General features: G+C 34.7%; 1 protein-coding gene across 3 annotated transcripts in view; it reads right to left on the bottom strand.

The window, feature by feature from the left end:
• Nucleotides 1–1,488: 1,488 nt before the first annotated feature.
• PPM1B (protein phosphatase, Mg2+/Mn2+ dependent 1B) overlaps nucleotides 1,489–24,049 on the bottom strand; it is an 80,888-nt gene continuing 58,327 nt past the window's right edge. For 2 of the 3 annotated variants that reach the window (XM_021001331.2, XM_078149498.1), the window contains exons 3-6: nucleotides 19,884–20,001; nucleotides 17,868–17,979; nucleotides 16,949–17,006; nucleotides 4,025–5,103 (exon numbers count right to left, since the gene is read on the bottom strand). In XM_021001331.2, coding sequence (XP_020856990.1) covers nucleotides 4,798–5,103; nucleotides 16,949–17,006; nucleotides 17,868–17,979; nucleotides 19,884–20,001 — 594 coding nt within the window. In that variant the 3' untranslated portion in view covers nucleotides 4,025–4,797. Of the gene's footprint in view, nucleotides 3,271–4,024; nucleotides 5,104–16,948; nucleotides 17,007–17,867; nucleotides 17,980–19,883; nucleotides 20,002–24,049 lie in introns of those variants that run through there. The other variant, XM_078149499.1, reaches the window with a different exon arrangement.

Raw genomic sequence — 24,049 nt, 5'->3', positions numbered from 1 at the left:
AGAGCACCACCTTTGAACTAAGGAGAACAACGTATAATAATAATAATTATTATTATTATTGCTGGCAAAATGTCTCCTAAGGTGAAAATTTCTTCATAACATCAATAAATTTGAATTATTACATATAAAATTTAGTATGATAATGGTTTTAAGTACCTCAAACTCCTAGTTAGATAATATATTTGCTATTACTTTAAAATCACAAATTTGACCTGAGGAAATAGATATTTTAGACAGGTCTGCTATTGTTTCATTTCAGTAATAACAGTCTTTCTCCTGCTTTCAGGCTTAGTAGAGATACTTAATAAAAAAAAATAATAAAAATTCAAGAGTCTTAAGTCCCTATGAGGGGATTAAAACTTAGCTTACTCTCATATGGGTTGAAAAGCCACTAGAAATATTTGGAAATGTAACAGAAAACACTATGAACAATTCTTGACCATAAACATACACCAGACACTCAGAACTTGCAGATAAAAAGCCATTATTAGTTTCAAGTAATTCCACTAGTAAGACTAATAATTTTCACGTATTTTGGGGTTTTTAAAAAATCCTCTGAATTTCTGATGACAGAAACAATGGATCCAAAATTCAAACACCACCACTCATGACCTTTCTCTTTGCTAAATGGCACCCCTTCCTCCCAATTCTAGTCAAAAGCTAGACTCCTCAGTGCCAGCAAGCTCAAACAAAAGTTCTAGCACCAAGTAACAGTACAGAAAAAAAGTCAAGGTTCTACTTCTCCTTCCTAGTCAAACTTGATTTTTGACAGTTGTTAAAGCTGTTTTATTTGGAAATTGAAGGACTGATGGAATTCAGAAAAAGACATAATCACAAAAATAATATATACCTAGCTATTATATATAAAATATATACCTAGATTATAACACATTGAAAGTGATTTGGATACAGAATGTGTTAAAGTTTCAAAAGTTACTTTTAACCTCGAATTATGAAATCCTCTCATTTACATTCTAACTTGTAATGGGGGGGGAGATTTATAATACATTAGATTTACCTTGCACATTTAAAAAAACTCTCAATATCACAATGGCCCAAGAGACATCAAGTCTATGTTCCAGGAATTTTAAATATGGCCAACAAATTAGAATAGCATTAAGGTGTTGAAAAAGAACTGGGTATTTCTGTTAACAACTTACTGTTGAATACGGAGACCTGCTCGTTTCTTTTTTTTTTTAAACCTCTGAAGTTATAAGAATTGATTTCACTCTGACCATCCCCCTGAAAAGGTGGATAAAAATTAAAGTTAGATATTTTGGTACAATTCTACCTTAAGAGTAATATGGAGTTTAATCAGTATTACTCTATGCATTTTTAAAAAAATTTCTTTCTTCAAATAATTTTTTACCTATGATTCTCTATCAAGTTTTATAGCAAGATGCATATTGTAAATTTTGTAATTTAAAATAACATATTCTAAATATATTAATTATAAAAATGCCTTATACAAAATAGCAACATATCACACTGTTTTTATCAATCCTTTATTGAAGATAACAAGTTGGTTATGTTCACTGCATTGTATGAAACATCACAATATCATACTGGGAGGTACTATCATCAGTACAGGGTTGAACCAGAGCTAACAGTCTGAACAATAAACCATTTTGCATTCTTCATTCCCTATCTTTTAACAACCCCCAAACCCGGTTAACATTATTTAAAACACTTTAACTTACAAGGCTAAAATCTAATGAATAAATAAAATAATACCGTGGCAATAATTGTCTATAGACAAAAAAAAATCAGATGCACAATGAAATTGGATGATTAGAAAAGCTGGCTGTAGGCAAATGTGTCACTTTACAGACACAGCTTAGGGAAAAAGTTACAGAAAATACCATGAATTCCATTTCACACAAAACCAGTTGATGACTCATTAGCTTAAACTACACACAGGGCAATAACATCCTCGCTGAAACACAGTTTAAACAAATAGGAAGATGTTTACAAGGCATCCACATCATGTAAATCATATACAGATGGATACATTCATTGCTTCCCCTACCCAATAGCTTCTTTTAGATAAATACTCTTCATGTTCAGCATTAACTGGGCTTAATACATGCACAACTCAAAAGAATTCAGAAAAATTAATGTTATTGCAAAAATAGAATTAAACTAAGAATCTTCAAGTACCTTACATGACAGCCACTCTGTACCATGCCCACTGTTTATAAAATGAAAGGTCACGGAACCCATGAAAATATCTCTGTAATATTTTCTTAGATCTAAAATAGATAATTTTAACTGTATTTATAGTAATCTCAAAGTGATATTCTGAGTTCTGAAAATAATGCAAAATAAAAATACCAATTTTACATAAAACTTCTGTTTTTATCTTAAGCTGAAAATTCAAACTATAGAAAAACCACATTTAGAACAAAAAAAAATCACAATTTACATTATGAAGGCAAATTTTCATAATAAAAAACTGAAGCAGTGAGATGTCAAAGCAAATTGCAACTAATTATAAGTTAAATCAGTTTGGTTTAAGGAGACTTCTAAAGTTAGAAGTTAAAGATGTGTTGTGCACATGGGTAAAATTCTGAAGGAATTTTGATGCCTAAAATGATCTTATTATTGCCAAACACACTTATCTTGAAGCAAGGCAACATCACAATTTGGACACTGTTGGAGAACCCAGTCTGGTATTACAGGTAAAACTGAAAAATAAAAAAAAATAAAAATAAAAATAACAACACTAATAAATTCACATCCTATAGCATACTGCCCAACTGAAATTTCAAGCCACAGAGCCTCAAAAGCTTTCCAACTTGGTAAAGTGAAATAAGTAGCGTCTCAGACAATTATTTGTACTCTTACATGCTTATATGTTGTGAGTTTTGTTAAAATAAAAATCAGAATGTATCTTCAGAGTACAACTATAATCCCATGCACCTCAGGCACATTTATTGATTTATAGTAGTTTATTGATTTATGGAAGAATCACTCCATTGGTTTCTAGTAATCAAGTTCAATACAGATGTAATCAGTATGCCTGAGGTTGGCAAAAATACTGTAGTATAGGCAATGCTAAGAGTGGCAATATCAGAAAACACAAAAATGAACATATGATGGAAAATTCTGATAATTTTCTGCTCATTTCACAAAATGTTGGAAATCCACCAGAATTATTCCCTGGTATTGAAGAAAACTGTGATTAAAAGTTTTTCCCCCAATTTTCAGAATCAAAAGCATTTTAGTAGATTTGTAAGGCTACCATGGGTCTTCTAGATCTCCAGCACCCTACAGGAAGAGAAAAGGAAGAATATTAATATTATTCACCTCTACTACTCCCACAATGGACTGAATTTCAAAAGTTTAAAAAGGAAAACAAAAATCACACAAACAAAAGTACCTTCTTTTTGAAAAGCTGCTTTTATACAGAGGTCATTTCCATTCCCACTATCTTAAGCCTTTTTAAAAATTCCAAATCATAATCGTATTATACTTCAAAAAATTCATTTGGAAGTAGCAGGAAGATAGATATACTGATGAGTATCATTGCCACTTCCATTCCACTTAAAGTAACTTAAGAGTTTATCCATAAATTACTTTCAGAAAAACAAGCCTTCTTAGCTGAGCCAGAAAATTGATTTTGTACAGAATTTCACATTCATCAGGGGAAAAACAAAAATCATTTCTGCTGAGTGATCAATAGTTATTTTATTTGAAATAAATTATAACAAAAACAAAAAAAAAACAGCTTTAAAAGTATTCCTAGCATAAGAAATAGAAAGCAATTGTTTTATTATTTCTAAGCAAAGAATACTTTTTATCAAAGTAGCTAGTTTTAAAAATTATATAGATGAAAACAAAATTTATATTTTCACACATGTACTTTTTTTTCCTGGCAGTTAAAAATGATCAAAGCTTTGTATAAAAGATTTGCTCGCATACTAAGTACAAATTTCTGATTTGGATTAGGTTTCCAGTATACACTTGGACATAAAAACTGTAATCTTTAAAATCCATTTTAAAAAATTACAGCATGCATAAATTATTCCACATTTCATGCTTTATTGGGGGGAAGTCTTAAACACAAACTTTTTTTTTCCATACTAAACAATTCCATATACATTTTGTTGTACAGATATCATCTATACAGAAACTACAAACCACAGTTTCAGGTATAGTACACTTTTTCTAAAACTATATTTGTTTTATAGAGAATACACAAAGTCAAAAGAAACATTCAATCTCTCACAAGTTCTAAAAATAAAACTACAGTGCTTTAAAATAAATACAATTTCAAACATGTCAGAGAGCATTCCAAGAAAGAAATAAAGGCCATCATCAGCCTTTCCGTAATAACTAATACTAAACAAATGGCAAAATTATGAAACTTTTGAGTTCACTAATACGTAAAACAATGTAAAACAATAAAGTTCTGTATTAACAAAGAACCTGTCCACAACAGAAATTAACCTCAGTTTAATGAAACACGTAAGAACTCATCTGGTGTAGTCCAATTTCAAGAAAGAAACAGAAAACAAACTCCAAACTACTGACTTTAACTGGTGACCTGATTTTCAGGTACACCCTGTAAAATGAAATAGGATATATAATTATTAAATTTAAAGTACTATAGTAAACTTTGAATTATCTGATAAAAAGGATATGCAAAAAAGGCCTTCTTAAAAAATAAGACTGTACAAATAAAACTAGTTTTCCAAGATTCACATAACAAACTGATACACAAATGCATACATTATGCTAGCTAGGCAAAACTGTCAAATCAAAGACCATAAACATATTAACAAAAGAGAGAATTCATATGCGTGAATCGCTCATCTTTGTCCCTGCATCTTCATTAGAATGTTCTAATTCAGCAAGATCACATTTTGTTTCAGTATGGGGTTCCAGCACTGTCACTGGGTCTCCAGCATCATTGTTCGAAGAAGTAGCTCCAGCAGCTGATTCAGCAGGGCTTTCTTCTCCCTGTACTTTAGCTAGCCTGTAACTAGTCAGCATCTCTTCCAGAAGTTGTCGGTAGTTTCCCCTATGATTAATTCTCATTTGCCTGAGAGCTTCCACCAATTTTCCCTGTGATCCACTTTCCTCAGCATCATCGGAGGCCTTTTTTTAAGATTCAAGACCCCAGTGTCAGTAGACAAACTAGGATAATTTAACATATAACATAACATACTACAGCAAAAACACTCATTTTTCTGTCATGAGGTGTACTATCTAAACATAAGACCATTTTATTAAGCAAGCAGAATCTAAGGAGTCTGACCATGTACATATGAAAAAAGTCCATGCTTAATCATCTATTAAATATGCAGTATTCAAAATGCTATTTATAGAGAACAGATATCTTTATATTCTTTAATGCTATACTTTATTAGAAATCATTTAAAATTTCTGAAATTGAAAGCACTCTTATACTTCAATAATAATTCAATGATCTCATTTTAAATAACTTAGTTATAATTTCCAGTATACCCCGCTGTACATTCTAACAAATGGTCTTATGGTGTTTATTAATAATAAATCATATAACTCTAAATTATCTGAAAAATAAGTATTCCTAATGATAACCAAAAAAATACCTTTACTGTTAAGAGAATTTGAGAGTAGCTCCCATCCAAAAAGTAACAAAATAATTTTTTACAAAAACCAAAAATTAAGTTTAATATATAATAATGTTTTAAAGCCTTGCAAAAGAACATAAAAGTATTAGTTAACAACCACATGAATCTGTTTTAAAAACAGCTATGTTAGAAGGTTGCATATAAAATATTACTCAAAACTTGGACTTGGTGTGGGTAACTTAACATTTTGGAAGAGAAAAAAAAAGCTTACTTTTCTTCTTAAACTAAGCTTAGGATGCTAATATAGAGAAGGGATTTTTAAATATTTTTTAATCCAAACTATTAACAACTTGAATTTTACATACTATTAAACTTTAGCTATTATTGTGTAGTCTTTCATTACCTTCTAGCTAAAATCTACTTGAAGTTCTCTACAGATTATCAAGGGTTATTTGACGTAAGATAACCTGATATAAACTTTTTATCACCTTTGGAGAAATATGATCCGCATTTCCATAATAGAGAGTACATTTTACCTAAGGAGCTATTTTAAAAAGTTTTAAGTTTTTATCCCAATTCCCTACATGGTTTTCTGTATATTTAAATTTTTGTTAATTTATCATAACAGTTTATCAGTTCTTCTGGAATGTCAGCATATAAAAATTTAGATTAAAAAAAAATTCACTCTTTCCCTCCCCCCCCACTAAAAAAAATTAAAAAAAAAAGCTGGAAAGAATTTGAGTAAAAAGACTGGTGATATGTTTTTGTTTGTCTCCCAGGGATAAACCTAGCTAACTGTGAAGAGGCTGGATAACTTATGAAGAATTTTTGCCCATTATTAAGGCACTGTACTCTACAGTGTTAGAGGGACTACCCAAATCAAAGAAACCATGGATCTTTTAAGGAATGAAAGTAACAAAAAGTATTAAGCAAAATAATAATCTAATGAATTCTTATTTTTTAATGGCAAAAACTTGTGCTATTTATGAAGGATCAGTCTCAATTACTGCCAAATGAAATATAAATATTAGGAATCTGATTAAATTTAACCTAGTCCCTACTTTTGTATTTAAGACAATATTTCTAATCTTTTAGAGCAGCTCACAGCTTTCTTCTCATCTAAAGGTATGGCTGACAGAAGGCAGGATCCTGGAAGCTCAATATTCCCTCTTCCAAATGTTTTGTCAACACAACAAAATTCTCATCCCCAATTTCTACTGATTGGATCTGATTACTGCTCATTATTATAAAGATTAGAAAACTAGTATAAATCAAAGCATTCACATTTTAGAGCTTCAGGTTAGCTTTTATCATGCAAAACTATTTCCAAATATTAGGATCTTTAAACTCTAATAACATTATATCTTTAAATTCATAATTATTTCAACTGCTATTGCTACTTTCATCTCTAAAAAAATCTTGTAATCCTAAGGATTTCAAGCTTAGTAGCTTGTAGTAGTAACAGCCTAATACTTTCCTAGATAATCATCCTTAAAAAGAAAGCAGAGGAAAAGAATGCCATTGAATGTCTATTACTAACTGAACCATACCACCTACTTCAAGGCTTCCACACATCAAAGACACTAAAATACTTTAGGCCAGAAGTAGCTTGAGTACAAGTAAATAGCAGCTATAAGCATGGGCTGGGAAAACAGCCCATTTATTTTCTTCTAAAAACTAACTTTCCTCAAATAACCTCAAGATGAATTTTGGGAAAAAAATGTTATCCTACAGAAATGAACTGTCAATCTCTGCTGAAACTTCACACAATTTATCTTAAATGGGGGGGAGGAGGGCAGGGTTTAAAATGTCTACATTAAATATGTAAAACCTCTCATAAGGACTAATGGCCATGTTCTTGGGGCATGAAAATGTACTACAAAAAGACATTCATACATGTTTTTGCCTTAAGAAAACATCCTCCCAAATTCTGGAAGTTTTTATTTGGACCCTCACTAAAACTGAATACCACCCATGCTCTGAAGCTCTGTCAATTTCCTCTGGGATTGAGTACCTATGATGTCTAAGAAAGGTACCCTCTAAGTTTATGATTTTCCCAGTTCTACCCTGACTACTCCTTCCCCACCTCTCAGCCATCCCCCTCCCCCACCTCCAGATTGATGGAGATGTGAATGAATGAGCAGAGCTACTAGATAACTTTCTGCCAGATTCCAATCTGGAAGCAACTATGTGTGCTCTCTTCTTCCTCAAATCCCTGTGTATCTAATATGCACAACTGCATTGCAGAATTCAGGCTTGCTGAGGCCTGAGACTATTTGGGGGATCACATCTCCAAAACTTGTCACAGTGCCTTATTTAAAAAAAAAAAAGGCATTTAATGATTGCTGATTTTAATTTGATGAAACTCACCTCTTAACACTAACCCCCTTGTGAGCTGTTTATTCTCTACAAATTTGTATAATTCTTCCATATGCCCTGGTATTTGCTAGAATGTAGCCTATGATTTTAAAAATAATTAGTCTAAGGGGGCAGCTAGCTGGCGTAGTGGATAGAGCACTAGCCCTGGATTCAGGAGGGCCTGAGTTCAAATCTGGCCTAAGACACATAACACTTACTAGCTGTGTGACCCTGGGCAAGTCACTTAACCCCATTGCCTAAAACAACAACAACAACAACAAAATTAGTCTAATTATACCCACCAGCCACAGAAAGGATGTTAGAAATTATCTGATGCAATTTCCTTATTTGGTAGATGAGGAAATAGATGCCCAAAATGGGAAAATTACTTGCCCATGGTTATATTTGGAGTCGGAGAACCTGGGGTTATATCCTGGATCTGTAACTAACTACCTGTATGAGCACAGGTTCATTTAAACCTCTGGACCTTACTTTTATAATCTATAAACAATATCACAGAATCAAATTAAAGATAGAAAGGAACAGAAAAGTAATTTTAGTCCAATCCCCCTCATCTTACAAGATAAGGATATGGAAGTGTAGGCAAGGTAAATGAGCTAATAACTGTAACAAGAGAGCCAGATTTGAGCCTGACTGACTTCGATTTCAAATCCAGCATTCTTTCTAGTATATGATAGGCTTTCTCAAACTAAAATAAGGTGCCTTGGACTGCAAAAACAGTGCAGCTCACAGATCATCGCAAATGTTCTCTCCTGAGAGAGAATATAATAGTGGTCTTGAAATCAAGAAGACCTGGGTTCAAGTACCACCTTTGATATAGATTATATCAGACCATACTGCCGTAGAACAGCTGCTGAACTGTCCTGGAAGCTATGGGAAGTTTCCTCACTTTGGTTTCCATTCCAATGAAATCAAGAGTTCTTTTCCTCAAATCCGATGACACCGTGACTACTAATTACTGGAATAGCAACTTGAAGGCAGGTCTTGAGACTCACAGGCTGGAGCTCTTTTCACAACACTACACTGTCTTCTGAGTTACGGACACAGGTTTTATAACCTGAAATCAATATGTTTAAGAGTGTACTGGAAGATTTACTTCCCATTATCTGTGGTTATATCTATCACTAAAGAAAAAGGCTACAGTGACTAACCTGTCTTCTTTCCCAAAATTTGTTATTTTATAGGCTTTAATATTTCTAAAATTTATTTAAAATCCATCTTAAGAATCAGATATTATTAATAGACACAGAGGGTAGAAAAGATAGCATGAAGAGACACTGCCAAAGATTCAATGATTTTTATAGGACTTGCCTCCTTGGAAATGAAATCACAGTTTCACCTGAATAGAAATCAAACTGACAGAAATTTTAAAATAGCAGTTAATCAAATGTATATGATTTCAATGTCTCAAAAGGATATTAAAATTTCTTTAGAAAAGAAAATAGCTAAAAAGTAAAAGAAGCCTGTGTAGTAATACTAAGGCTCTTTTCAATAGCAACAGTGCAATGAAAAGAACACTGGAGAAATCTAAATTAGAATCACTAATAAGCCTTAAGTGACCCTGAGCAAGTCACTTACCTGTTTCCTAGACTATGAAAGAATAAACAATATCCTTACCATTTAACCCACTTTGGAAAATAATCATTTATTAAGTACTACCTTTTGCCAGGCACAGTATTAAGTGCTAAGTGCTAAGTTGCCAGGCCCAGTGGTAAGGAATACAAAATACAAAAAGAGGCAAAAGACAGTCCCTGTCCTCAAAGAAGGACAGCTAGGTGGCTCAGTGGATAAAATGCTAAGCTCTGGAGTCAGAAAGACTCATCTTCTTGAGTTCCCCTGGCCTCAGATACTTCCTAGCTGTGCAGTCCTGAAAAAGTTACTTAACCCTGTGCACTTCAGTCTCCTCATCTGTAAAATGAACTGGAGAAAGGAATGGCAAACAAACCACTCTAACATCTTTATCAAGAAAATCCCAAATGCGATCGTGAAGAGTTGGGACACCACCAAAACCACTGAACAAAAACAATGTCCTCAGGGAGTTCACAATCTAATGGGAAAAGCAACAAACAAGCTATCTACAGGAAAAATAAGAAATAACTGAGAGGAGAGGGTCTGGAATTAAGAGTATGGCAAGGCTTCCTGTAGAAAATGAGATGTTCAATAAGATTCGCATCATGCTACCTTCAAATGAGGAGGGAAAACATTCCAGGCATGGGGGACAACCAGACAAAATGCTAGGAGCTGAGAAAAATGTCTTGTCTGAGAAAAAGCAAGGAAGCTAGTGACACTGGATTGAAGAGTACGAGGCAGGGAAAAAGGAGTAAGACGACTGGAAAGGTAAAAGAGGTTACAAAGGGCTTTCAACACCAAACAAAAGATGTTATATTTATTTGCTCCTGGAAGAGATATGGAGCCACTGGAATTTACCAAGGCGGGGTAGAGGGTAGACTTGGTTGGATTTGTGTTTTAGGAAAATCACCTTGGTGGCTAAATGGAGAATAAATTGGAGAGGGAGATACTGAACAGACCTACCAACAGGCTACTGCAAATTATACAGGTGTGAGGTAATGACGGACTGTACTAGAGAGTGGGCAGTATCAAGGAGGGGAAAGTATCAAGCAGAGAAAGAGACATATTCAAGAAGTGATACAAAGGTGAAACTGACAGGCCTTGGCAACAGATGAGGGCAGCAGGGGTGGACGGGAGGAGCAGCAGATAGTGAGGAGTCTAGGATGACTCCAAGGATGTGCTCCTGAGAGACTGGGAGCAGGGCAGAGCCCTCAATAGTAACAGGGAAATTAAATGGGGACTGAGTGAGGGAGGAGGAAGAGAGGTTAAAGAAACATAATGAATTCAGTTTGCACATGTTTAGGGTAAAATGTTTACTAGATATCCAGTTGAGATAAATGAAAGGCAACTGCAAATTTAAGACTGGAGGTCAGCAGAGAGGTCAGAGCAGCATAGACAGATTTGAAAATCAGCAGCACAGAAATGGTAATTAGATCCATGGAAATTGATGACATCACTAAGTGAAGAAGCCCCAGGACAGAACTCTGAGGGATACCTATGGAGGGAATGCATAAGGAGAATGAGAAGGAGCAATTACATGGGTAAGGAGAGAACCAAGAGAATGCTATCTCAAAAATCTAGAGAAAAGAGAGTATAAAGGAGAAGAGGGGATCAACAGCGTGAAAGGCTGCAGAGTGGCCAAGAAGAATGAGGCTTAAGAAAAGGTCCTCCTTGGATATGACAATGAAGAGATCACTAACAACTTGGGGCATAGGTTCCAGTGGAATGATGAGAGTCGGGGAAAAGGGGAGCCATGCGAGGTTTGAGGAGGGATAAAGAGTGGGATGCTAAGTTAATAAGGGAAGTGCAGAAGCATTGCCTAACAGCATCAAGGGCCCAGTTGAGGCTGGGTAACAACATAGTGGACCCAGTCAGAATGGTTGCATTATTTTCTCCACCTTTGGAGAAAACTCAGCAGCACCTGTATAAGGAGTGACAGCAGTAAAGAGCAGGAGTCATCCAAGGCTGACAGGATGCTACTGGTGATATGGTAAGGCAATATAATAACTACAGGGTTGTTGTGAGGATGGCAGGAAGGCACATTGGAAATCAACTACTTCAACTGCCTCATTTTATAAAAGAGGAAGCTGAGACCCAAAAGGGAAGTGACCTTCCCTTTGTTAGACGAACTGTGCCAAAGTCATACAGGTAGGAAGCAGCAGAACCCATATATATAAGCCTAAACTCATCCTCTGATTCCAGATTCAGTACTCTTTTCACTATACCATCACCCATGAATGTGTGGTGCTTTGTAAACTTTTAAGGCACTCAATAAACATCTTTTTAGTTGATATGAAACCACCAATTAATACTGGTTATAACACAGGCCATTCATGTTCCAATGAAAGAATCTTACATTTATGGAAAAAGTAAAATGACAATAAGCATATTAGATTTTAAAGATAATTTTTCATATTTCTATATAGTGGAATTAACTTGTACTAGACTTAACTTGGGAGATTCCAGCTAAAGACCTCATACTATTACTTATTAGCTATGACCTTAGACAGGGTGCTTCACCTTTGAGAGTCTTGGTCTCTTCAATTCCTAAGTGAGGAGACTGAACTACATGGAAACTATGATTTCTACATGGAAATATTCTGTGAGTCTATTTATGAAAGTTCCCAATATCACACTCTTATAAAATGACCTACTAAAGAGAACAGTAAAACAAAGTATACAGAATTTATCACAGTGAGGTTAGAAAATTCTCCTTTAAGTTAAACTTGTGTTCTTTATGCCAAAAGGAATGCCAATTTAAAAGATTTGGTCATTATGCCAACATTTCTAAATAATGGGAACAAACCCAAAGAGAAAAACCAGGTGAATTAAAAAAAAATTTGGCTTCTTCCCTAATTACTTTTTTAAAGCACAGAATAAGTCAGACTATGACACAAATAACACTGCTTCCATCCCCTACTCTTTTCTCCCCACCAAATATCAGATCTCCAAATAACGTTGAATCTTTCTTCGCAATTTTTGTTACTCTTATTATTTCTATTTCCACTGTCAGATTCTTATTGCCACTAGACTAGATAATTTTAATAGCCACATAATTGATCTCCATCTGATTAGCTCTTTCCTGGCCCTTAGAATCTTTCTAAATCTTGGTAACAAAAAACAAACTTCAATGGCTTAATGGCTCCCATCAGAATAAAGCCTAAAATTGCTTACTCTAGTATCCAAAATTTCCTCACTGCCAGGTCCCAACATAATTGCTCTCCCACTAGTCTTCTAAACATTTCAAAAAATGAACTTACTAATTTGATCCAGAACACGTCTTAAGTTTTCCTGCCTTTACTCTTTTGTAACTGCTTGCTCCTCTGATTTGGAATTATGCCCTCTTCTTCTCGCCACTGATCTAAACATTATCTCTCTTTTAAGACAGTTAAAAACCTTTACCCGTGACTAAGAGTTATCTATACTGTGAAATAACCTCTACTGCGCCTCTTAAATTCCTGCAGCAATTATTATTTGCACAATTCACCTAACAATTAATCATGTTCTGCCTTCTGACACTTCTTCTAGTGTATTAAACTGTTATTTAGCCTTTTATATCTTAGTATCTCATGTAACTGGGGCAGATAAGTGGCACAGTGGATAGAGTGCCAGGCCTGAGGTCAGCAAGACTTCTCTTCCTGAGTTCTAATCTGGCCTCAGACCCTTACTAGCTGTGTGACTCTGGACAAGTCACTTAACCCTGTTTGCTTCAGGTTCCTCATTTGTAAAATGAACTGGAGAAGAAAATGCCAAACCACTCTAATATCTTTCCCAAGAAAACATGACTGAAAAAAAACTAAACAACTGAACCTCATCTAACTAAATAAAGTGAAAACTCCTTGAAAGCTATCTCTTTATTATTTCATACATCTATTGTGTACTTTTCATAAACATAGGCAACGACACATTTTCCCCCCAAAGGAATATAAAAGTTTCTACACTAAAGTAATTATCACCCAGAAGCACTTCCTTAAAACCTCTAAGAGATTCTTCTAAATTATGAACTAAATAAAGGAATGTATCCACTTAGGATATTTAGGACAAGATTATATGCTATGGTATCCTATAATACCAGGAAACACTTTAACTTCATATAGTTACACAGTAGGGCATGTAAATAGGGTTCAACATAAACTGTTATTTCACTTAAGAAAACTGAGGAATAAAAAGGCTACACAAAGTTGACTATCACAAAATCTCTTTGGATATCTTACAAACACTTAAAAGGGAACACGATCGAACACACACACACACACACACACACACACACACACACACACACACACACACATACACACACTATATACTTACCAGAATAAAGGTAATAAGAAGGTAATAAAAGTTATAAGAATTATTCTTTAATAATAATGTTAGTTTCTAAAGTACATTAAATACGACAGCCTCCAGAGACCCAAACTTTCTTGTCTTCACAACTTGTATCAATCCTATGTATAACTTATTCTCTAAGAATAACATTGCAAATCTTAATTAATAATCAATTTGCACTGAAAAAAATTAGGGCTATTATTTTCAAGAATTTCAGGGGCTTAAGGGGAGAAATCTATATAAATACTAATACATATTTAAAATTATATATACAGCCAAGTAAAAATACCCTTAAAGTATATTAGACTATGACTCCCAAAGAACAAGACCCATGTCTTATTCTTTTCTTTTTATTCACTTGTTTATTTTTGTTCCTTAGTTTTTGGTAGTATCTTACAAGGAGGCACTAAAATCTTTCTTGGATAAATAAGTGAATTAGGTTTAGTGAATTAGTTAAGTAGTGAATTGATATGCTTAAAAAATTTCACTTATCTATTAGAGATCTTATTAAAGTGGAAACTTCCTATTGTAATAGACATTTCTGCAATTCTTAACCATGACTGCTCATAATTCCTATACAAGGTTGCTAGCCAATACAAAGAAAGCCTCTCTCATGACTTTCAACATTTTGCACTGATCAGTGCAACATTTGAACTCAGATTATACAACTGATAACCCTCACTTTACTAAAAGTCAATTAGTTCATCACACTATATATACGTTCCTGGCTATTTTCATTTTATATTTTACTTTATTTTCAAATATTTCATAAATACCTCTACTCAAGCCCTATTCTAATGCTGTATTATGGCATGGATGTGACTGGGAATTCCTGAAAGCAAAGACTTGGACAGAACCTGTACCAAACTAGAAAGGCTTCCAGGAGATGCTGGCTTTTATCATCAGAAAGTTAGCTACTAAGCAATTAATTGCTTTCAGTCATAGTAACAACATGAAAGCTGTCTTAATAAAGGCTCCCCAGAGGGACTGATTGTATTCACACTGATTTTAATAAAGCAGATTTTGACTTGCTAAAATATTTGATAAATTGCCTTTGTATATAGGTACTTAATAGGCATCTGTTGAATTGAATATCTGCTCAATTCAATTCAGCAGAATCAAATTTTGTTTTAAAGTTTGGAAGGTTTAAACTTTGATCAAGGAATTATAAGATATACAATGATCAAGAGAGCTTATTTTTTAAAAGTTTAAAAATATTTAAATACTACCAGGTAATACCTCAACAATGTTTTAAGAAAAACACCCCAAATGCTTTTTTTTCAGATTATATAAATATTAGGAAGCTATGTTTTAGCCCAGGTTTTTTTTTAACATATACAAGAATAATATATTAAAAATGAAATGTTCACAGGTATAAAAGTAATAATGATTTTGACCCCACCTCTGCTCACCAAACAACTAATTTTTATCTTCTGAAAGATGTCAAAATGTCTAGCACAATGTTGGCTGACTAAAATAAAAATATTTCTCAGTTGGAGTAGCATTTAAATCTTCCACAACTGTAAATGCTTGCTGAGAAGCCGAACAACTTCAGCTTTGCCACGTACTACTTGTGTAACTGTTTTGCAGCCACCTCTCCTGCTGGGGTCCCATCCACAAAATGAAGGGGTTAGACTAGCTGACCACTACGGTCTCTTCCACCTTTATATCAATAGTCTATGATGAAATCTTCTCTAAAGGCCCTTTCAGCTTGATAATCCTCTGCTCAAACAAACAGTAGAGTCCTCTCCTATTTGTCAATTTAAATATCCCAGTACACATTTTTATGACACAGCTACTGACCTCAAGGAGCTTACAACGTGCCTGAAGACACACACACACACACACACACACACACACACTCTCACTCACTCACTTTTGATATCTTAATGCCCTATATTCATTTAATCAAAGTTCTTCTGTCTGTGTATTGATAGTGTTATTCAGAGTCAACTTCTTTAAAACTCATTAAGTACCATATGTATTTATGATACTTTCCTGGAAGTATTTTTGCTGCTAAAATAGGGTGAGTGAATAATATGATGATCCTGCTCTGAAAATAACATCTTCTGGCAACAATGCAACCAAGACTCTTATGGCCTGATAAGAATAGTTAAAAATATGTGAATGGTGTTAGAGCTATTTATTTCAAAAGAGTTTTTCCACTGAGCTTTATGGTTCCTATCTAAGCTTTCCAAGTAAAATTTAAAAACCCAAGTTACTTGTTTTGAGATACGTAGAACCTTACACATGCTATGGTCAAACAAGCTCTAGTCTGAAGGGGAAAAACTAACTTTAAAATTTGGAGTGCTAAAAATTCTCTGGAGTTGATATGACTGTGTATATTTTGATGACTAGCTGAAAAGTTCATCAGAATTTCAAAAGAGCATTAATGAGAGATTATAGGGGAAAGGACATGAGCTGATCATCCCATAGTGTAATAATTCAATTCAGATTTATACACATTCATGTAAGAGCTTCCTGCATGATTTCTCTAGGATTCTTATATTTTTATAATAAAGGAAAAATCCAATAATTTTCAGATATTCATCTGAATAGGTAAATGGGAAAACTAAACTGAACTGTTCTGCTTATCTGGCCTCAGAAAAAAAAAACAAAGAAAATTCACAACTCTAAATCTTTTGCCTGTTGCTAACAATAGCCTAATGACAGGGGACAAGGGGTGAGACAGTATATTGCCTCTCTAAAACAAAGAAAGGTGTAGAGATGGGAAAGGGAAATGAAAGGAGGTGAAATGTTTAAAAAGTTTATGATAAACATAAAAACTACTACTTTAAAGATAGACAACATCAAACCCACATAAAGAGGTACTTATAACTCTAATAACTTAAGCTTAAATCAATTCATAAAAGATTCCTTTTAACTGACACAACTTTTAATAGAAAAAAATCTATACTACAACTGAATTTTTCCAAAGGCAGGCACTACATATTCCTTTGTAAAAAGAGAATTAAAAACTAGCTTATGACAACTGATTTTTATTGCTATGAATGAAACATTTATCACACCTAAAGTTTACTATGTATACTCTAGCTATATTTAATTTACCATGTTATAAAATTACTTTTAAAGCTTATAAAACAAAAACTTACCCCATCATTCTCTCTATGTGGATTTAGTCTATTATAAACAGCCTCAATAATATTGCGCCTAAAAACATGAAGAAATACCTTTGTGAAAATATTTTAAAATAAGTTAATCAGTAAATTAATAATATAGCTTTAATTCTGCACTATATCCAAAGTGTATGGCCAGTTTTAAAATAATGCTAACAAGACAGATTTTTTTTTCCACGAAAGAATTCTAGTTCCTAGAATCTGCTGAATCATCTTTATTTATCCTACACAATACATTCTTCACTACTTTAGCAATGAAGGGGGCCTACAGCCTGTTTCTGAAAGGGCTCTTGCCTCTTAGAGCAGAAAGGTCCATTAGGAATAGCTAGAAAACTATTTAAGAGTTATCCAGGGGGGCAGCTATGTGGCGCAATGAGTAGAGTGCCGGCCCTGGAATTCAGGAGGACCTGAGTTCAAAACCAGCCTCAGAACAAGTTTTACCTAGCATCTTTTAAGGAAAGTCGGTAAACTAGTAAAAACAACTGAACTTTTGTATAGTGCTTTAAAGCTTGCAAAACTGTTTAAATTCATCTAATTTAATGGAAGCTCGGGATGAACCCCTACTAGGTTTGGAGAATCAAGGTGTTTAATAAGGAAAGGCTTAGGCACAAAGTCCCCTTCTCACTAAGCACTCACTTTCCAACCATGACCAAGTCACTCCATCTCTCTGAGGCTGAGTTCCCTCATCTGTCAAATGCAGATTAATAACTGTAGCATTTACTTCACTGGATTATTATGAAAATTTAATGAGATAAATGTAAAGTACTTTGTAAACTTTGAAGCATTAAATGAACAAGTTATCAGTATCATAAAAATACTTAAATTCTCTTATTCATAGAGAGATTTAATTACTATGCATAGAGAACTCAAAATTGGCTATCTTTGTTCTACTTACTTGCCAGCAAGACCTCCCCCTGGAGGTAAATTAGGGATATTTTCTGCAGACAATATGCGCATGACATGGGCAAGATCAGGCATTCCTTCCTCACCAGACTTCTCCATAATTTCTGCATGAAAATAAACAACACGTGAATTAATAAGATGATCATGAGAAAGTAAAAAAACAAAGACAGAAACAAACTCATACACTGGTTCTTTGTTATGTCAAAAGGTACTCATTTTTAAAAAGAGTAAAAAAATAAAGGCTTGATGTAAATGTTCAACATACTTTGAAATTTCACTTCTGCTTGTATATAAGAAATGGTGTTTCTTGAACACTGCAATTTGTTTCAAGTTATAAACACAAATCACGAAAATTTAAAAGGCTCAAAATTTATTTATAAAGTTACAAAGCTAGTTGGTATCTGATCCTCAAGAACTGTATATTACCAAGAGTTAGTCCAGTTGGGTAAGATATTTAGATATTGCCTGTATCTTCTAACAAGACACCTAGGAAAACTAGAGAACTTAACTTCAAACTCTACTGCTGAGTCCCTTTAGAATATTCCTTTTAAAATTTGGTTATGGAAAAAATGTTCCTAAAACAGAGCTACATAATATATATCTTAAATACATAGTATATTAATGACTATGAACTACAAAAGAAACTATATAGATATAAAACTCTATAAATTTTAAAATAGCCACTTACCTTAAAAGTAACTATTAACTAGGCATTTTCATGGGTGAAGAAAAGCATATTTTGAAGAACCACATCACCAGGAATGTAGGCTACTTTCATAACTAAATCTTTGTAAGTAGTTTCATTTAGCTAGTGATACTTTTCATGTATCTACATATTTCTAACTTTTTTTCCCCAAAGTGATTTCACAGATAGTATCTTATTCATCTCACCAATTTTATTCTTATACCAGTTAGGTATACTTCCTGTATTAAAAATTGTGGAAATTAAAATAGAGAACTAGATAAATGAGATATGATCAACAGTTTAAATAGTGCAAAGGGGTGGAAGGGACTGGTAGAGTATCTAACAACATAGGAACATGTCACAGAAGAAGTAAACTCAAGTTGAATAATAGAGAGGTCAGATGGGATAGGTACTACTTGGCAGTGAGAATAGGAAAACACGGATTTTGAGGAAGTGTCATTTAAAAACAGGTGAAAACATACAGAAAGACTTTATAAGCCAAACTGTCTGCCCTAATTTTACTCCTGCAATTAGTACCTGCTTTGTACATTTTAATACACAGATTTCCAAAAGGTGGTTACCAACCTCTTAAAAGGTATGTGCTAATAACAAAGTCAGCATAAACATTACATGACCATCAGTATGAAGGTAAATTCTAAACTAAAATTTTCCACTGTATCCTGTTTGGCAATCTAACCTGAATAAAAATGCAACAGCTAGGGGCAGCTAGGTGGAGCAATGGATAAAGCACCGGCCCTGGATTCAGGAGGACTGAAGTTCAAATCTGGCCTCAGACACATACCACTTACTAGCTGTATGACCCTGGGCAACTCACTTAACCCCACTGCCTAGACCCCCCCCAATATGTGTGTGTGTGTGTGTGTGTGTACACACACACACACACACACACACATATGACAGCTAATAACAAAACTCTTAGAACAGTTTAAGCTAGTAGAATTTGAGTGATGAAAACAAAGTACATAATAGTTACTAATGATGAATTAAGGACAATTGTTACTGTAATCATTCATATTACCAGGAATGTACACTTTGAACTGTTACTATTTTGAAATAATATACTTACCACTTTTTGCCATTTAGAAAATAATTTTAAAATAAGCATATACTTTTTTCTTTTTCTATGGGACCCTCAGGTACCTTGTGCCCAAATACTAACAAGGCAAAAAAGGTTTCTTTAAAAGTCTCTACTTGTATAAATTCCATTCCAACCCCAACCCCAACCCCAATCACTTTGTTTTAAAAGCAGAGGTAGTTTCCCCCCTTCTTTTCTTCTTAAATAAACCAGAGTAGCTTTTTTACCTTCAACCCGTGATTCCAAGTGCTTATCCAAGTCTGAATCTTTTTTCATTGCTTCATCTGAGACCTTAGGAGCATTTGAAAAACAAACTAGCACAATACTCATGTTATCTCGACTTCCCTGCATATTAAAAAAGGAGAAAATTAGATAAGATTTTTTTAACCAGCTTCTAATCATTCCCTTTAAAAGTATCTTAAATGGAATTATACGAATACAATTTACTTAAGTATCCTGGAAGAAAATACAGCTTTATACTGGATTAATGACAATCTGAGAATGACCTGAAAGCTATAGTTTCCAGATACACATATAGACCCTTAAGTAGCTATTCATTTGATTTTTACACAAGCTAGCTCAAAACCTAGGTGGCACCATTCTTGACTCCTTACTCAGTCTCATCCTCCATATCCAATGTCTTGCCAAGGCCTACGGATTTTACCTTTTACACCCTTTTCTCCTCTGACACTGCCACCACCTTCCATCCCTCAATACCTGGACCATACCAATAGCCAGCTGGTTGGTCTGCCTGTCTGAGTTGCCAAAGTAGTCTTCCTAAAACACAGGTCTGCCCATGTCACACACACCAGTCACTCCTCAGTCATCATCCCCTCTCTACCCTCAATCTTGCACTCAATAAATTCCAATGGTTCCCTATCACCTTCAGGATCAAATACAAAACCTGTCTGGAATTCCAAGTTCTTCATAACTTGCCCATCACCTCCTTTTCCAGTCTTCTTACACCTCACATCTCCATACATACTTTCTGATTAAACTCCTTGCTATTCCTTGAACAAGATACACCATCTCCCAACTCGGCATTTTTCACCCATACCTGGAATACTCTCCCTTCGCATGTCTGCCTTCTGGCTTCCTTTAAGTCCCAGCTAAAATTTCACATTCTAAAGAAAACCTTTTCCATTGCCCCTTGATTCTTTTATTTCCAATTCATTCTCTATATAGTGTGTTTGTACGTATTTGTTTCCGTGTTCTATCCCCTATTAGACTATGAAGTGCTTGTCAGCAAGGGCTGTCTTTGCCTTTCTTTGTATTCTCATGCTTAGCTCAATGCCTGGCATATAATAAAAGCTTAATAAACATCTGTTCTACCTGTCTAGGCCCTTTACCCTTTTCTAAAGGCTGAATTCACTCAAAAAAAGGGTTTTTGTTTGTGTGTGTGTTTGTTTTTAACCTAACTGGTAGATCACATCCAAACAGTGTTCATCACAATTACATGGTATTGAAGAAGGAATAAATAAATACCAGGACAATCAAGAAGGTGAACCAGGGGCAGTTAGGTGGCTCAGTGGATAGAGCAGTGGCCCTGGAGTCAGAAGGACCTGAGCTCAAATCCAGCCTCAGACACACAACACTCACTAGATGTGTGACCCTGGGCAAGTCACTTAAGTCCACTGCCTAGTGCCCCCCCCAAAAGAAGATGGTGAACCCAAGCAGGGATGCAAAAAGGGCAGAACAATATAAGGATTTCAAAACACACTAACAAGATGACAAGACTGTGGAGAACCAAAATTACAGCCAAATAACCAGCATTCAGATAAATGGAGTTAAATTTTTTTTTGAAGATCCACTTTAAGCTCACTGTTCAGCATATTTTAGCACAAAGAGGTTTTTCAGATGGTTGAAATACTAATTGATGAATTCAGTGTGGAAAGAATGGCCAGTCCTACATAGGTCTTACCAATATATAGCATTCATCCACAAGATTAAAAGCAACATGTTTAAAACATCTGTCTGCTAATTCTAAAGGAAAATACTTAAAAGTAAATCCTTTTAAAATCATATGCTTGTTTTTCCAACTGTACTTTCCAATATATTTTGTGCCTGAGAAGGCTGTCAGTTACTCATATACCGAGAATGCCACAAAGGGCACCAAAAAGGAGACAGGTATGAGTTATTCAGGGAGTCCACCCAACTAAAAATCAAGACAATAGTCAAAACTCATTCTACTACAATAGCTCAAGTTCTGCAAAGGAAGGGTAAGGTATGAGGGGCACCCACTACTTCCCCAGATCTACCCAACTCCAATGCCATTTTAAACTGCTATGGTTTGAGAAGCCTGTTTTCCCCTCATCTAAAAAAGAGTCAGAAGTAACAAGGAGATCCTCACATAATATAAATCAAAGAGTCAGGAGCTTTGAAAGTGATGGTCTCAAAAGTTCCAGAAGAGATATGTACGATCTAATCAATACAATTCCCTGGGCTCTGGGAATTATTGTTGTTGTTGTTTGGGGGAGAGGGGGATAAGGAGGGGCTGTGAGGGGTAGATACAGAGCCACATCCCTACTGCCTAACTGATTAGTGCCTCCAAATGAAGGACACCTACCTATTTCATTCCAACATGGAAACCATAATTCTTGAAACATTTCCCCAATTACATTATTCATAAAAAAAATAAGAACTTTTACAAAACAAATAGTTTTTCAATCATACCACAGAATCAATAATATTTCTAGGGAATTGTGTCTGAAGTATATTCCATTTGACAATTTTAGAGCCTTTCTGGAATCTGAACTAAAAAGAATTTTATTCTTATATCATTATTGTATAACTCATGGTATCAAAGGGTTACCCAAACTCTTTTAACTACTCAGCTTCCATCCTCAGAATTTTGCCATACACACACACACACACACACACACACACACACACACAAAGAATTTAAAAGCCAAATATCCATAGAATCTTATTTCTAATATTATAGCTTAAAGTTTTTAGTGAAATACTAGGCAACACACACACAAAAAGGGGGGGGGCAGGTAGGTGGAGCAATAGATAGAGCATGGGTCCTGGGGCCAGGAGGACCTGAGTTCAAATCCAGCCTCAGACACATAACACTTACTAGCTGTGTGACCCTGGGCAAGTCACTTAACCCCATTGCCTAGCAGGAAGGAAGGAAGGAAAGGAAGCAAGCAAGCAAGCAATATTAGGAAGCAGTTAAAACAGACAAAAGATATCTGCAGAACAGAAACTAAATATCCAGTCTATGTTTATTTTAGGTACTCAAATGTTCAGGTCTCAGAAACTAATGTCCTAACAGTGATGACTTCCTGAGTAATTCTGGAAAGAGCTTTCTTGTTATCTTGAGAGATAAATAGTAACAGCTTTCAGCCATCTATTTATCACCTAGACTTAAGCAAGATTTACAGGACTAATACTATACAAATTCATATTCCTCACGTATTTAACACATACACAAAAGCTTCTATAAATAAAGAGAGAGTATTGCAAGGTGTGAAGAACAAAGTGGTATCTTCTTTTAATCTTCCAGGTGCTATAGTAGAGGTGAGGGTGAAGATCTCTGTTTGAGGAAGAAGACTGATGGCAAATTGTAGGATTCTATCAAATCCGAGTTAGTTTTAGCTCTATCCCACTCACAATTTGCTGACTGGAAAACAGACCAGACCTCTCAGCCAAACAAATTCAAAGGGGAGAAGAGATCAGCCTCTTTGTATGTAGATGGGAAATGGTACACCAGAGATTTCCTGCTCTTAGTTTCTTCAAGTATTTCTTTATGAGGAAAGCTGAACTAATCTGACAAGGTTCGCTAAATTTGATTCCAGTGAAACAGGCTTTTATTGTCGGAAATTTTTTTACTCTCATTTTTTTTAAAAAGCTGGTTTCAGAATCAGCGCTAACTTCCGGGATCTTTCTTTAATAAAGAATCTTTTAATTGACCCCAAATTCAGTCAGTCCTTTAAGCAGTTATCCGCTGCTTCACCACCTACTCACTCCTCAACCTTCTGCAACCTGTTTTTTTTTAACTATATCATTTTACTAACCATCTTCTATTCAAAAACACCAACAACGTCTTCATCACTAAATCTAAAGGCTGGTTTTTTACTCTCTATTACCCTTCACTATATTAAGAGAGGATGAATAACTGTTAAGGGCACTGGACTTGTGATTGTTTAATACAGAGAAAATTTAAAAGGGAAAATTTGGTCATAGGGATCTTGAGCAATACAAAAGGCTGTCTTCTAGAAAATAATAAATTTTGCTTGGCCCACACCGAGGGCAGAGCTAGGAACATAAAGTTGAAGTTACAGGGGAGCAAACTGCTAGGCAATTTAACTGGCCAGGAAAAAAAGCCAACTTCCTAACAGTTAAGAGCTGTCTCTAAGTGCAATCAGCCATCTTGGCAGGTTTTTCA

Source organism: Phascolarctos cinereus, unplaced genomic scaffold (genome assembly GCF_003287225.1).
Source record: "Phascolarctos cinereus isolate Bilbo 61053 unplaced genomic scaffold, phaCin_HiC Scaffold_2;HRSCAF=192, whole genome shotgun sequence".
Classification (NCBI taxonomy): Eukaryota; Metazoa; Chordata; class Mammalia; order Diprotodontia; family Phascolarctidae; genus Phascolarctos; species Phascolarctos cinereus.
The sequence above is the reverse complement of the archived record's forward strand: the minus strand, read 5'-3'. Positions and strand labels throughout refer to the sequence as shown.